Source organism: Eumetopias jubatus, unplaced genomic scaffold (assembly GCF_037043125.1).
Source record: "Eumetopias jubatus isolate StellerSeaLion01/CBP00866 unplaced genomic scaffold, mEumJub1_p1.0 scaffold_13, whole genome shotgun sequence".
Taxonomy (NCBI): domain Eukaryota; kingdom Metazoa; phylum Chordata; class Mammalia; order Carnivora; family Otariidae; genus Eumetopias; species Eumetopias jubatus.
Window position 1 is genome coordinate 37,279,018 of NW_028274819.1, and position 16,819 is coordinate 37,295,836.

The following is a 16,819-nucleotide window of genomic DNA, read 5'->3' on the forward strand; positions in this document are numbered from 1 at the left end:
GAAACTGCTTTAAAAATATCTTGTGATAAAGTTTCTTCTTTGGTATGCAATTAAAAAAACACTATTCTTTTGGAACTGAAGTGTAATTTGAAGCTAGAGATGCAAGTACTATATCTGAACAGTATCTCTCACTTTATAGTGTTAAAAATATATACTTTTTTTTATGAGAAAGAAGAACTGGTGTACATGTGCCATGGGCCTAAGTATGAGAGAAATAATGCAATTAATTTTTTTCCACTTAGCTATCAAATCCATCACCCCCTTCTTACTTGGTTGATCTACTTTTGGTGTTAAACTCTGTGACTGATGTTAAATTGACAATTTCTCTAAAACAAGCTAAGATTTGAGATGCCACATCACGTCAGATGAACAGCACAACCACTTCTTGTGTGTCAAAGGCATAGGGAAAAGGCACTGAGCTTGTATGAAATGATGCATCAATAGAGAACAGTGTAAACTCATTAAAAGATTCAAGATTGCTTTAAACAAAGAGATCAAATTTCATAAACAACTTGTACCTAACTTATACAAAGAGCTAATACTCAAACAGGTTTCATGATGCAAAATACGCATTGTAGAAGAAAAATGATTTTTAAAAATAATTCAACGATTTTTTTCAGATTAAGGTCAATAAATTAACCAATATTCATTGTCTTGCGTTCGTTAACTACTAAGAAGACACATTTACTTCTCTATAACAGCTTTCATTTACTTGAAGAACTGAAGCAACCTAACAACTTCTTAATGCCGTTTTCCAGATAAGACAATTCAGCCTTGAAACTACTGTTACCAAAATGTTGTCTTTAAAGAACAGAGCTGTTAAGTCTTTTGTTGAAACCCAAATGTTCAGTCTCTTGAAAAATCAACTGTGCATTGACCTGGAGGGGGAATCTGGGATTCTGATGGAAGTTTAACTTAACTTAGGATTCAGGAACAAACCCATGCCATGATATCTACCCAGCATTTTTAATATGTGAGTTTTCTTAAGTCATCTGATTTTGGTTTTTCATTCACATAGTCTGCGATGGCAGGATATACATGGCTCAGGGGGCCTCTTCACTTCCTTTCTTTTTGTCCCAACATTTTTCTTGATGGGAAGGAGTTATAAAACAACCCAATAGAAGACCATGAAAATGTGCAGATGCACTGGAACGTGATGGGGCAGCCCAGGTCCAGCCTTTAATTCTAAACTGCAACATTCCATGATTTTCCAATATCCTGATTCAACATGCCCTTTTAACAATCATTTCTAGAACTCCAGAAAACAATATCTGGGGAGAGCTCAGCCAATGAAGTAGACAAGTGGTATTCTTCCAATCTCACAAAGGTGGCCTCTGTAGAAGTGTACAAAAACTTTGAATTAAAAAAGAAGGAAGAGGAGGTGGGAAATTGACACATGCCTTCTGGCCTCTAGCCCAAAACCCAGGGAAAATCGTGAAGCCAGACAGGCAACCAGTTGCTTGCTCATTATGTTGATTAGACTGCTGATTTAGCCAGTTGTGCTTTGTTTTCCTGAATCAAGACTTGTTTGGCAAGTTCGCTAGAATTAATTCTCAAGTTCTCTTTTAATTTGTTAAGCTCAAAGTCATGGAGAATCTTGATAGTCATTAACTTTTCTCGCTTGATTCTGTCCAGAACATCTTTTGGAACATCAGGGATCATCCAGGCCAACAAAAATTTAACTAAAAACACAACATGCTGGAGGAAACATAAGAGAAAATCAAGGACACTGTTAGACTTGTCAAATGTTCAACGGGAAATTCTTACAAATCATTCATTCAACAGACCGTGCTCAACAGAGAAGGCATAAGGAAAAGCAAAACGATATGGTTCCTGTCCTGGAACCTTCCCAGAAAGACAAACATTAAACAAGTAAATATATATGAAAATGTATAATTATAGAAATTCCAGTTGATCATGGTTATTGAATATGCCCTTTATCTGTGCTCACTCCTGAGGACCTAATAAAATATTTGTAAGGGAATTTTAAAAAATGGTGTAACTCACAAAGACAAAAAAAAAAAAAAAGAGGGAACAGTGATAACAGACTCAAGAGAGTAAAGAAAGCTGGCACTTAAACTTGCAATTGGTGATATGATGGTGGTAAATCCCAGCAAGTCAAAAGCCAACTTTGTTTAGATCTTCAATAAAGCTCAAGAAAGATGGTCCTAAGGACTTTGAAAGCATACATGTGCGTGGAGTTGAAAACCAGAGGATTAGCCAACATTTGGTATAAGGAAAAGTTGGAATTTTCAGGACCTCTCTCCCATCGTCATCTGGGTACTACTTCTCTCCAACCTGGCAACAAATGAGTAATTTACTCTGTGCAGCAATCAAAACAGAAAGCTGTGAACTCAGGAGCACCAGAGACAGTGGAGGATGGAGGAGTGGCGCCATACTGAAAATAGGGCCACTAAGTGAAATTCGGTGAATCCTAAGATCCTTAGTCTTCTTTGTCTTGCTCAGCTCTCAGAACACAGGCAGCCATAAAAGAGCTCAATAGAAAGGAGTTCGGAGGATTTTTCTCTGGGAAAAGTAAGTAGTCTGTGAAATTGGAACTGCAGATACCAAATTTTGTAGGTTTCAAATGAAAAGGTCCCCTCACTACCTCATCACCCTACAGTGAAACCTACCAAGTGACATTCCTCCTGTATGCACACAAAGCGTACAATCAGCTTTCATTTATTCACTCTTAAGTATGAGCAGATTGCTAAGAATCAGCAAATACGTAAGAAACTCTAATGCAAAAGAAAAAGATTGAAATGGACAAACAGAAACTAAGAGGAAACAGAGATAATGAAGGAGCAAAAGAACAGCAGAATAAAAAGACAAAAACATGAGTTCATCTATTTATAGGAGAGAAAATAATTACAATTTCAAAACAGGAAGTATAACACCTGAGTAATAGAACTTCCAGAAAGACAGAATAGAGAAAAGAAGGAAATAATTTAAAAAAAATATGTACAAGCAAATTTTCTCAACTTGAAGGGTAAGTACACTTTCAGATCCATAGGGCTCAGCGAGTGTCCAGAAAAATGAGTATTACCCAATAACAAGAAACTGTCTTGTGATGTTTCATAAAAGAAAGGACTGGTGAGAGAATCCTTAAAGCTTACTAATTTATAAAAAGATCATAAACAAAGACTGGGGAATTGGAATGGTATTGCATTTTATAACAACACTGAAGCTGACAGAAAATAGTGCAATGTCTTCAGAAATGTCAGGAATACCTAAATAAAGTTGGCTGAAAATTTTTCAGGGAAAATGACTTTCAATCTTGAATCCTATACCATTTAATCATCTCTGAGGAAAGAAAAGAAATGTTCAATATTCAAGGTCTCAACAAATAACCACCCATAATTTTCCTCAGAAAATTACTGAAAAATGTACTTCATCAAAATAAGCTAGTAAACCAAGAATGGGAGAAACACAGACTACAGAAAATACAGTTTTCAATACAAGAGAAGGTGAAGAAAAGTCCCAGGATGATAGCGAGTCAGAGCCTGGCATAATTACAAACATTAATAGAATAATGAATAAAAATCAAAAAATCCCTGGTGCAACTGACCAGACTGAAAGGTGATCTAAACTTATGATGGAAAATATGGGAATGAAAGAGTGATAAAGTCATAAAGAACAGAGAGAGAGAGAGGGGGAGAAGAAAAATATGGGGAGGGAGATACATAAGACTGCTCTCTTTTTCATCATGTAGAATTTGTGGGTGCTTGCATTAGACTTGACTACTACTGAACTTCATGGCAGAGTGAAACAAGTGCCTTACCTTTATTTCTGTCTCCTTTATTGGCCCGTATGTCTTCTGATATAGAATGTCACTTTGAAACTTACCCACATCCCCCACGTGTATTTGTTCTGTTTTAATGCTTGTCCTATATCCATAATAAGATTAGATATTCCACAAAGGGGCAAACATAATACAGTGGACAGAGCAGATGCTTGGGAGTGATACATCTGGCATCAAAACCCAATTCCAATATTAGCTGATTATCTTTAAACCCACTGCCAATTCTGCTGAGTCTCAGATTCATTTTTCAAGAGTGAATAATAAAGTCTAACTTACAAGGTTATTATTAGTGTCTGGAACCAGTATGTAATAGCTATTCAGTAAAATCCGCGCATTCTTGGTCCTTTTCCTGACCTCGAGGAAAGAGGCCCCATTCTTTCTTTCTTTATGTCACCCTGATATCTTCAACAATAGTAGGTGAATAACAGGCAACAACCCATTGTACTGAAAATATCCCTAAGTTGCTCTTCAGGACAACGAATACTTCCTTCGAAACAATTTACTGAGATAATACTAATTTTCTGCTGAGCAGATACCTTTAGAAATCTGAAGGGAGAAGACAGACTAACTGGAATGCAAGTTACGAGAGGCTTACTTCCATAACGATGATGAAGGTCATCTTGGCAGCGAGGACATGCCAGTACTGCATATTATGAAAATATTTCTGATCATGATCAGGAGGATATCTGTAATCTCTATATCTGAAAAACAGAGGTAAATAAAAAAAAAAAAATTAGCTATAGCTTCAAATAGAGACCTAGCATTATTTCCCTTAAGAGACACTTTTAATTGACTACAAAAGTAAAGTCACAGGAAGTTAACTGCTATTATGATACATTTCATTTTTGCACAGATAAAAATCATGGCTACATGTTACTTAAATATAGTTTGGTATAGCAGGAGACACAAGTGAAACTTCTCTCCTGCCCTTCAAATTTCTCAAAAGAGTCAGCAAAATTAATCTGTCTCCATTCACTCTCTTGCTACTCCTTAACACACGTAGTTCTATCCACCACTCCACTGAAACACATTGTTTCCTGTCATTAAACTGAAGAAACATGCTAATCTCCATCTTTTGTGATCTTTTGAGAATAGGACTTGACATTGTTGACTGTTTTTTTTTAAAACTCTATTTTCTTTTGGCTTACCTGATACTGCATTGTTTTTATTTTTCTTACTATTCTTCTGGATTTTCTTAGTGCTCAACTTTGTAAGCTCAGTTTTCTAGAAAGTTGCTAGACATTGATATTATTCAAAGATTTAGTCCAACTAGGAAGTGATGAAATCAAGAAAATGGACACATGTCCATGCTCGTAAACACTATATTATGATTCCTCTATATGCAAATCTAAAATCTAACAATGGTTTGGTCTACCTGTGTGTCTACCAACATTTTGCTGTCTCTTGCTGTTTCCCAGATGAAATAGTTTGCTTAAGGGTTTAAGTTAAGTGGTCTTGATATAATAGATATGTATTATATATATATAATCTTTATGTACAATATATATAATCTTTATGTCATATGTATTTATTATATACAATCTTTAAATCATAGAGTAAAAATGGGTGCCTGGGTGGCTCAGTTGGTTAAGCAACTGCCTTCGGCTCAGGTCATGATCCTGGAGTCCCGGGATTGAGTCCCGCATCAGGCTCCCTGCTCGACAGGGAGTCTGCTTCTCCCTCTGACCCTCCCCTCTCTCATGTGCTCTCTCTCTCATTCTCTCTCTCAAATAAATAAATAAAATCTTAAAAAAAAATCATAGAGTAAAAAGACTCTCACAGTACATGAGACGCTCAGTATGGAAACAGGTTCACAAATCTAATTTCATGCTCCCTGCATGGAAGAAACCCTGTACATGGGATGGATGATGAGTTTACCATATTATTTCTCCTTTTCTCAGTCTATCTCTTTTTAAGAACATATAGTTAAATTCAAGTAGGTTAAATGCAGATATAATATGATCATGCTGTATGATCTAATAGATATTTTATCTTGGGACAAAGGGGCATTTGTTGGTGAGAAATCTCTCCGATAAACTTAGAAAATAAGAAACAATTCAAAATTGATATTATTTTTATCCATAATATTCTTTTACTTTTAAACATTCTACTTTTCCAAATCAGATTCATACGATGAGTGAAGTCTAAAATTGATGCACTTGACCCAGGATATTTATTGCCCTAAGTAAATCCTTTGCATCTCAAGCCATGGAGGGCTTAATAAAACTGAAAGCTAGAAATCAAGAGGAAACCTGCAAGTGATGAAGTCTCGTTTTTCCGAAGGTGCAGTGTGGTTTGGAAAATCAGCTATGAGGAATGTTGACAGGCTGTCATTGACATATCCTCTCATGGGCTCAGTGGCATCCGTTGAGTAGGCATAGTAGTAAACTAAACGGGGAATGATGTCCGATGTAAATGCAACAATAAAAGCCTGAAAGACAAAGCAAGAGGGAAATCTTGAGCTAACAATCTAGTTTTTTAAACGTCTGATTTACATACCTCTCCGTTCCATATGGATGCAAATGATTAAAATGCTATCACAAATTACGTTAATATAGGAGTCTTTGGCATACAACATGAAATAGTCCTTTTCAAGTGTCTGATTAGTACTCCAAGATTTCCCAGCTAGAGAGCGGCCAAGTAGAAAACTGAACCTAAATGTATCTAGCTCCAAAAATCATGCTCTCTCCACCATGCCTTGTTATTTTTTACATCTGTTTCAAAGCACATTTCTACTGTCCTTAACCAAATTCATTTGCCTGAATGAACTTCATTAGCTAGGATGGTATGTGTATACGTGTCTGTGCACGCATGTACGTGCCCTCACACTGGTAGGGGATTGGTGGAGAGGCAACGGAAAGAGAGAAGACAATGTGATGGTTAATTTCCCACAGTTCAGTGCAATTAATTTCAATATTTCATTCTATAGGAATGGTATTTTCCCATCCTTCCTTACTAAGCTCTGGAATGGTATAAATACCATGTTTCTTATAGGTTAGGTAAGTTCATTTAAAGCTATCTGGCTCTGCCTTCTACATTTTTAGTGGGAGGTTGTTTTGTTTTGTTTTTGTAAAAATTTTATTTATTTATTTGAGAGAGAGAGAGAGAGTGGGAGAGAGTAGAGCAGGGGCTAGAGGGAGAAGCAGGCTCCCCAATGAGCAGGGAGCCCAGTGCCCAGGGGGCTGGATCCCAGGACCCTGGGATCATGACCTGAGCCCAAGGCAGACACTTAACCGACTGAGCCACCCAGGTGCCCCTTAGTGGTAGCTTTTTAAAAAACTTTTAATACTACTTTGATAGCTACTGGTCCAATCAGGTTTTCTATCACTTACTGAATAAACTTTGGCAGTTTTTATTTTCTAAAAAGGTGACAATTTCAAATAGATTTTAAAATTTATTGGAATAAAGGAACATATAACAGTCTCATAATTTTCTCACCTGTATCTTGTAAGTCTTTTTTTCTTGCTGGAGATTTTCAGAGTTCTGTTTATTTTATACATATTTTCAATGAATCAACTCTTGATTCACTTAGGAATTATACTGCTTTTTATTTGTTTTCCAATTTGACTATTTCTGATTATATCTGTATTAATTATTTCTTACTACTTTCTGTTGATTAGTTTTATATTTTCCTTAAGTTTCTGAACTCATGCTCAGCTCATGCTTTCAAGTCCTCTTTTTTAATAATAAAAGCATTTATTGCTATAAATTTTTCTGTAACTGGTTTTAGCTAGTTCCTATAGGTTTTCATTTTAATTAAGTACTCTTTATATTTCAATTTTACTTCCTCTTTATATAGTAAAGCTTGCTTAGAAGTGTGAATGTTAGGTGGTTAGATTTTTTTTTTAAATTATCTTTATTATCAACTTCAATTTTTATACCATTATTGTATATAAATATATATTGTAAAAATTTCTGCTTTTGGGGAATTTAGTTTTATTATCATTTTTTTAATAAGTGCTCCATAAACATAACATGTAAATGTTGTATATTCTCTATTTGTAGTATACAGCATCATCTATAATCAAGCTTTAACTGTATTAGTCAAATCTATAGCATATTTATATATATAGCTATATTTATATAGCTCAGGTCATGATCCCAGGGTCCTGGGATCCAGCCCCCTGTGCACTGGGCTCCCTGCTCAGCAGGGAGCCTGCTTCTCCCTCTACCCCCTGCTCATGCTCTCTCCTGCTCTCTCTCTCTCTAATAAATAAATAAAATCTTTACAGAAACAAAACAAAACAAAACCTACCACTAAAAATGTAGAAGGCAGAGCCAGATGGTTTTAAATGGACTTACCTAACCTAAAAGAAACATGGTATTTATACCATTCCAGAGCTTAGGGAAGGATGGGAAAATACCATTCCTATAGCATATATACATATTTTCTGTCTACTTTGTCATGTGCTATGAAACTCTATCATGGTATTTCAAGGAGAGTGGTTTTACAGTTTTCCTTGTATTTCTAAGAGTGTGCATGTCCTAAATTTCTCTATGTTGTTTAGTGCATAAAAGTGTAAGGATGGGGGGCACCCGGGTGGCTCAGTTGGTTAAGCATCTGATTCTTGATTTCGACTCAGGTCACGATCTCAGGGTTGTGAGACCAAGCCTGGTGTCAGGCTCTGTGCTGGGCGTGGAACCTGCTTAAGATTCTCTTTCCCTCTCCCTCTGCTCCTCTCTCCGACCCCCATTCACCCACATGCTCTCTCTCTCTCTAAAAAAAATAAAGTGTAGGGATGATGTATCGTTATGGACTGTCACCATGATGAAGTTAACACAGGAAAAGATTGAGTTAATAAGCATCATTCATATCTTCACACCCCCAAGAAAACAAAATAAAATAAAATACAAAGCCACCCAAGCACAATTGGTCCACTTACATTAGTTGCAACAGAAAGGACAGCCATTCCATAAAGAATGTCTTGCCAAACACCTATGCTGTGAGCTTTAGCAGCAACGGGTCTCCTGTACTGAGTCGTAAGTTTCCAGGCATCCACTCGGATCTCTATAATATTATTCAAGAGAGCAAGAAGAGGAGCCAAAGGAAAAGAGGCCACAAATAATGTAACAAATCCAAACTGGATAACTGTGGGGAAAAAAGAAAAATTAGTCAACTCATTATTGTGAAGGAGAAAAGGGGGAAGACTTTGCCCAAATCCTGCAATGTCCTCATTTTGGAGGGATCTACACCAGCAAAACACTCCAGGCCTCTTTCAATTTGCCTGCTTCCTCTTCCCCACTGGGAGCATAGCGACTTAGTTACTGGCTAGAACAGAAAGGAGAAACTGGGCATGTACAGCACAGTTCTGTCCTTGCTGTTTCTTTGGACATCTGCTTGTCAGATGATGAAGATGTCAGAGATGAAGAAAGCATCTCTTCCTGTTAGAGAAGAGATTCTCTTTATTCTTCTTAAAACATACCATTTTATTAGGGGCTATGTTTAGCTCTACGCTGGTCTAGTCTTAACACTGGTAGTGACACATTAGTGGGGTAATCAAGTTTTTCTATCTTGCTAAATCTATGAGATCAGGGATAATGACCGATTCATTTGCATGCTTCCAAGAGCCAGCATGTATTGGGCATATAAACATATCCAACTACAACATATACAAACTATACTGTTAAAGGTTTGAAGACGCTAAGAATTGAAAAGGCAGTGCAAAGGAAGATATTTGAGAATAAATCAGAAAATAAGTCATCTAAAGCATTACAACATATATAAATTACATGTGGGACAAGGAAATACACAATTTTTTGGAATGAGGTGTTTGTTAAGGTCCTGATCCTCTATCCTATCTTGACATCTTCCTAAATAAATTTTATTCTCTTTCCTCATTAAGACTTAACACCTATGTAAGTTAGCTTCTTTTCCCATTTTTGTTCTTTTGTTTCCAACAATGATGGAGGTACAAGAATGCATTCAACTGGCAGTCCGGGCTTCCCACGTGAGTGGAAACCATATAATAAGAGATACGGGAATGGCTTTCCACTGAAGGGAGAAAGAAAGACTCTTCTATTAGCCCTCTATTTTTAGATGAATCTCAAGTGTTTCTGGATTTCAACTTTTCTCACAAGAGTTTCTCAAAAGAATTAGCCTTGCCATTTACAAACCCAACTGAACACCTCTACTGAACTAAAAGACAGAAAATTCAGAGGAAGCACTATGTAGAAACAACTCGAATCTTCTGGGTTCAAATACCACATTTTACTTAAAAATCTTTGTGGCACATGGCCACAAAATTGACCCATCCAAATTTCAGTATCCTCTAAAACAAAATGCAGTGAATAATGAGTACTCTGTGGAATGTTTCAAGATTAGTGATAATGTACATAAAACATCCAGAATAAACTAACTCAGCTGTGCCTCAATAAATGGTAGTTAATTTTCTTATGAAACCTTGATTTCATTTTTTAATTGCAGCGATAATCCCTAATGCATTTATGCACAAATGCATTTGATACACAATTAAAAATTACAGCCCTATCATCCTATAAAGTGAGGACTGCCCAATTTTACAACCAGCTATATGAAACAGACTTCTCTCAATTTGTCCTAAATTCACCTATTTCAATCCAGGTATCATGTATATGTATCACAGTGGAGAATCAGTAGCAATTTCAGGTCATTTTTTCATTCCACCATACTTTTATGGGCCTCGAGAGTAAGTAAAGCAAAATGTCCTCCTTAATTCTACCAGAGAAGCAGAGAAATAACTTGAGAGGAAACATTTAAGTAGACTTTACAAGCAGTCTCCATCATCATCCCTCCTAATATTTCACCTCAGAATCTCTCTGTTCAATCCTCAGCATTTTTTATGCATTTCTTGTGTTCAACATAAACTTCCCCTACACAACTGCTTTTAGCCCGCTTCTTTTCAGCCTGAAATTAAAGGACTTACACTAAATGTATGTCAGACTCTGGAAATGTCTTTCAACTTACTCTCTCTCTGGGCTGTCAGTGAGGCAAACAGGAGAGCTATGCAAGCTAATTTGAGACAGGAGTTAAAAAGTGATCCTTACTTTATTTGGTTCAACAATCTTAACATTCAGTTGATAGGAAATACATCTCTAACATTGCCGTTTTGAAACTAAACTTCATTCTTCATTCTATCTAGCAAGGAATATATCCATCCACCTGTCTTTTCATCCACCATTCAATGGTTTATTGGACACCTACTAGATGCAAGGCAGGAAAAAATATTAAGAGCTAAAAAAACTCACTTTACTCAGCCTGACTCTTATGTTTCAAGACCGTGGTTAAAAATTACCTGTTTCTAAATACTCATAGAATAGCCCAAGAGATCCAAAAGTTTCAAGGTCATGATCCTGCTCCCATCGACTGTATAGCTTTTCAGAGTTGGTCCGAGCTTTCCGACGTCTCCACCAATTCAGAACCATACTGTTGGAAGTGATAAAAGTAAATACATGATTAGAATTTAAAAGACAGGGGTCAGAAAACCAGGGTGTTAAATCTAGAAATTGGTGGCAAGAGAGGTTAAGTAACTTAAGATCACAGAGCAAAGAGAATGTAACTATAGCTAAAGTCGAAATAAGAATCTAGCATTCTTTTTACAACACATGCTGAGGTCAAAGTTTTTTATCGACATATTAAGAAAATAAGACAACCCCGACTCTCCCCCCGGGAATATATTTACTCAGAGACAGTTCTGTTAAAAAGCATGTGGAGGAGAGGGTCACCATAGGACCATTTTTTGTTTTTTTTTTTTCTATTTAATTTACTAACCTTTATGTTGTCGTGATACTCAGAAGGATGCTCAAGGAAATGAGAAACTGGTTACAAGGGAAAATATATGACAAAGGAAACACAGAGGCCTATCAAACACATGAAAATAAATGCAATAATCCTAAACAAAATATTGCCTAACTAAATTCCATACTATTTGAAAAATAATGTATCATGGTAATGTTGGATTACTTTAAGGAACAGAAAGCCTTTTTTTTTATTAGGAAAACAATCAATGTAATAAATGACACTAACAGATTTAAGGAGAAAAACATAAAATTATGTTGACTAATGCAGAAAAATGCATTTGATACATTTCAAGCACTATTAAAACCTATTTATGACAGAAAAGCAGGAAAAGAAGGAAATTACCTCAATCTGATCAAAAACACCTACCAAAATCCTGGGGCAAACATCATTCTGAACAGGGAAAAGTTAGAACCATTCCCTTTAGAATCAATAACAAAATAAGACTTTGCGTGATCTTAGTCAAGAATCTATTAGACACAGCGAAGGAAACAACCAACAAAACCAACAAACTATAAAAGGCAACATACTAAATAGAAGATATTTGCAAATGACATATCCAATAAAGGATTAGTATCCAAATATATAATGAACTGATATACCTCAACACCCAAAAAACAAATATTCCACTTTAAAAATATCAACATGAACAACCATTTCTCCAAAGAAGACACACAGATGGCCAACAGACACATGAAAAAATGCTCAACATCGCTCATCATCAGGGAAATGCAAATCAAAACCACAATGAGTAATCTCCTCACACCCGTCAGAATGGCTAAAATCAAAAAAGACAAGAAATAATAAGTGCTGGCAAGGATGTGGAGAAAAACGAACCCTCTTGCACTGTCAGTGGGAATGCAAATTGGTTCAGCCACTGTGGAAGACAGTATGGAGGTTCCTCAAAAAGTAAAAATGGAACTACCCTATAATCCAGTAATTGCACTAATGGGTATTTTCCCAAAGAATACAAAGACACTAATTTAAAGGGATACATGCACCCCTGTTTATTGCAGCATTATTTACAGTAGCCACATTATGGAAGCAACCGAAGTGTCCACTGATAGATAAATGAATGGATGAAGAAGATGTGGTAGGAGCACCTGCGTGGCTCAGTTTGTTGGGTGTCCGACTCTTGATTTTGGCTCAGGTCATGATCTCAGGGTTGTGGGATTGAGCCCCTCATCAGCTCCACGCTCAGTGGGGAGTCTGCTTGAGATTCTCTCCCTCTCTCTCTCTCTGCTTCCCCCCCCCCCGCTTGTTTTCTCTCTTTCTCTCTAAAATAAATAAATAAATCTTTAAAAAAATGATGTGATATGTGTGCATACACACACACCATGGAATATTATTCAGCCATAAAAAGAATGGAATCTTGACATTTACAAAAATGTGGATAGATCTAGAGAGCATAATGCTAAGCAAAACAAGTCAGAGAAAGACAAGTACCATAGGATATTACTCATATGGGGAATTAAAGAAAAAAAAAGGGAAAAAAAAAAAAGAGAGGGACAAATAAAAAAACCAGACTCCTAGCTGCAGAGAACAAACAAATGGTTACCAGAGAGGAGGTGAGTGAAGGAAAGGGTGAAATAGGTGAAAGGGATTAAGAGTACACTTATCTTGATGAGCACTGGGTAATATATGGAATTATGGAATGACTATTTTGTACACCTAAAATGAATATAACACTGTATGTTAACTACATAAATTAAAATTAAAAAAAGAAGTCATCTTATGTCAATAAAGTAGCACTATGCCGAGCAAGCGTTATGAATTCATGGTCAATTTAATAAATAATTTTCTGCAAAAAAAAAAAGAGAGAGAATCTACAGGAGATTTTAGCACAGCAAGATGAAAAAGAAAAAGGTAAAAGGATTGGAAATGAAGAGAAGAAATCTCTGACTCAGATTAACAGTCATGTGAATGAACTGCCTGCTTAGAAAACCCAAATGAAATTAGATAAGAATTATTAGAAAAAATAATGGAGTTTATCTACATATTTTATTTCTACATACCCACAAAACACAAGTAGAAAACATAATTTTTAAAAAGATATCATTTACAATAGCAACTAAGATTGAAAGTACCTTTAGATGGATTTGATAAAAGATCTATAAGACCTATATGCAGAAGTTTAAATCTTTATTTAAAGTCATTAAAGTCCAAAATAAACATTCATGAAAAAAAAGACTTGGTATTATGAAAATGGCAGTTGTTTTACTGAAACAACTGAAAGTAATTTCAATCAAAAAACCAAAATACTTTTCCATGTGGGGTCTGACAAGATGTTTTTAAAATCTGTACAGAAAAGACAAAAGACAAAAGATAGCCAATATATTTCTATAGGTGAAGAATAAGTTGGTAAGACTTGACCCACCAGAGATCAAGACTTATTATTAAGCTGTATTAATTAAGAGAGTATAGCATTGGTAACAAGGATAGACAAATCCTGGAACAGAATGGAAATAGTACTAGCCTTGCACTTGCTATATGGCATAAGGTAGTACTGCAGATCATGAAAATTGGAGAAGAGGAACTTCTCAGTAAATGGTAAACACAACAATTACATATCTCTGTGTATGTGGGAAAGAAATTAAATTTGAACTTCATATCAAACACAAAAATCTTTTCCATGTATATTCAAACTTTAAAAGATAAAGACAATAATGTAAAAATGTTAAAAATTTAGAAGTATATGAGAACATCTTTTTGATCTTGGGGTAGGGAAGGATTTATTAAATAAGTCTTGAAAAATGCTAACCCATAAAAGAAAAGATTGGTAAATTCTACTGGATTAAAAGAATATTCTTTTATCCATCTATACCAGAGGTTCCCTAGAGAATGATTTAGCCCACAAGGGTACATTTGCAATGTCAGAGACATTTTTGGTTGTCACAGCTGGGGAGAAGGCGGGCTACTGGCATCTAGTCTGTATAGAGTCCAAGGATGTGGCTAAACCTCTTACAATGCAGAGGACAGCCCCCTACAACAAAGAATTATCTGGCCCAAATTGTCAATAGTGTGGGGTTGAGAAATATAAAGAGACAAAATTTATGTTCGGATAACATATGCACAACACATATGACCAAATCCCAAACAAAAACAGTCACCAGAAGTTATAAAGTATTCCTACAAATCAATTAGAAAAGGATAAATCGGTAGAAAAATGGTTAAACAACACCAAAAAGCATTTCACTGAAGAGGAAACACAATGGCTAAAACTGCTCATTCATGTTATTAATCAGGGACATGTAAAATAAGACCAAAGTGAGATATCATTTGTACTTTCCAAATTTGTAAAATTTGAAGTACTATAGCAAATGCACATTAAAATGACACATGCTACTTTATATCCAAACTGAAAGACAAGGAGGAAGGGCACAGAACACCTGAGATTTTTCAGACAATATCAAAAAGATGGGCATACATGGAACTGGAATCACAAAGAAAAGGGGATCACCCAGTTTAAGCAAGCAAAATCTCCCAGGAACCCCAGGAGCACTTCCATTTACTAACTCCTCAGTCCCCACATAGTAACCGTTATCTTGAATTTTGTAATAAGTGCTTCCTTGCTTTCCTAAATATGGTTTGATCATCTATGATCCATTTTCAGTTAATTTTTAAATGAGGTGTAAGGTTTAAAACAAGTTTTGCTATTTTGCCAATGGAGGTCCAATTGGTCCAGCATGAGGAGCTGAAAAGACTGTTCTTTCTTCAATGAGCTGCTTTTGCACCTTTGTCAAAAATAAAATGGCCATATTTATGTAGATTTATTTCTGCAATCCCTACTCTGTTCTGTTAATACAAATACGTATCCTTTCACCAATCCCAACATCTTGATTAATACAGTTTTATAGTAAGCCTTAAAATGGAGTAGTACAATTTTTCCAACTTTATTTTTTATCAGAATTGTTTTGCTTATTTTAGCTCTTCATCTTCTATATAAATTCTAGAATCTGCTTGTCTATATGCACAGAAAGAAATTCTGCTGATATTATGACTTGAATAACAAAACTATATATCAACTTGGGGGCTAACTGGCATCTTTACTAATTTGAGTCTTCCAATACGTGAACACAACATTTCTCTCCATTCATATAGCTTAAAAATTTTTTTCCCATCAGGATCTGTAGTTTTCAGCATACAAATCCCATATATTTTTTAGACTGATATCAAAGTATTTCATTTTTTTGGTGCTAACTACCTCTGTACTGATCAATGTTTCTTGCATCCCAAACTTTCATTCTGTATTCTTTTCTTGCTCAACTACACCTTTCAGTGACAGTCTATGAACATAAACTCTTGTTTTTTATGTCTAGAAGTTGTCTTTGTTTCACCTGCACTTTATACATTAGTTAAACTGGTTTTAGAAATCTAAGGTGCACATTAATTTTACTCAGAATCTTGAAAATACTCTGTCTTCTGTATCTAATGCAAGGAGTAAGAAATTTGTGGACAGTGTAGATGATATTGTTTTTTCTCCTGAAAGATTTTAAGTTTGTTTAGCTCTCATGTTCTAGAGTTACACCATAACGTATCTGGGTGTGAGTTAAATTTTATTTATCTTACTTCATACTCCAAATTCTTTTTCATTTCTGAAACTCATGTTTTTCTTCATTTCTGGAAAATTTTCAGCAATTACCTATTCAGAGAATTGGTAATGTATCTGGGTGTGAGTTTAATTTTATTTATCTTACTTTATACTCCAAATTCTTTTTCATTTCTGAAACTCATGTTTTTCTTCATTTCTGGAAAATTTTCAGCAATTACCTATTCAGAGAATTGGTAAGAAAGAACTGGTGAAAGAATTTTTTCCTCCATCATTTACTCAATTCTCTTTTTCTGAAACTACTAGTAAGTTAATATGGAAGCCTTTTAATATAATATAGCTTCCTGTCACTTCAATTTCTTTAATCTCATTGTCACTCTGTTGTATTGTACAATGAGGGAATTTCTCAGTACCATTTTCCAAGTCAATAACTCATTCTTCAATTGTGTCCAATCTGCAATCAATGTCATCTACTGTTACTCTTTATTTAAAGTACCATATTTCATTTATGTAGAATTGGTTCTTTTTCATATTAATTTGTTCTTGTTTCATTTATGTTTTTATTTAAATTATTTCCTGACCCTTTTAAATGACAGTATCACCTCCTTTTTATGTTTTTTTTTTTTTTTTTTAAGATTTTATTTATTTATTTGACAGAGAGAGACAAAGCGAGAGAGGGAACACAAGCAGGGGG

At 35.4% G+C, this 16,819-nt stretch overlaps 1 protein-coding gene across 1 annotated transcript in view; it reads right to left on the reverse strand.

The window, feature by feature from the left end:
• Positions 1–1,476: 1,476 nt before the first annotated feature.
• ANO5 (anoctamin 5) overlaps positions 1,477–16,819 on the reverse strand; it is a 102,279-nt gene continuing 86,936 nt past the window's right edge. The window contains exons 18-22 of the mRNA XM_088017433.1: positions 11,074–11,204; positions 8,686–8,891; positions 6,055–6,233; positions 4,398–4,503; positions 1,477–1,698 (exon numbers count right to left, since the gene is read on the reverse strand). Of these exons, the coding sequence (XP_087873559.1) occupies positions 1,477–1,698; positions 4,398–4,503; positions 6,055–6,233; positions 8,686–8,891; positions 11,074–11,204 (844 nt within the window). The remainder of the gene's footprint in view (positions 1,699–4,397; positions 4,504–6,054; positions 6,234–8,685; positions 8,892–11,073; positions 11,205–16,819) is intronic.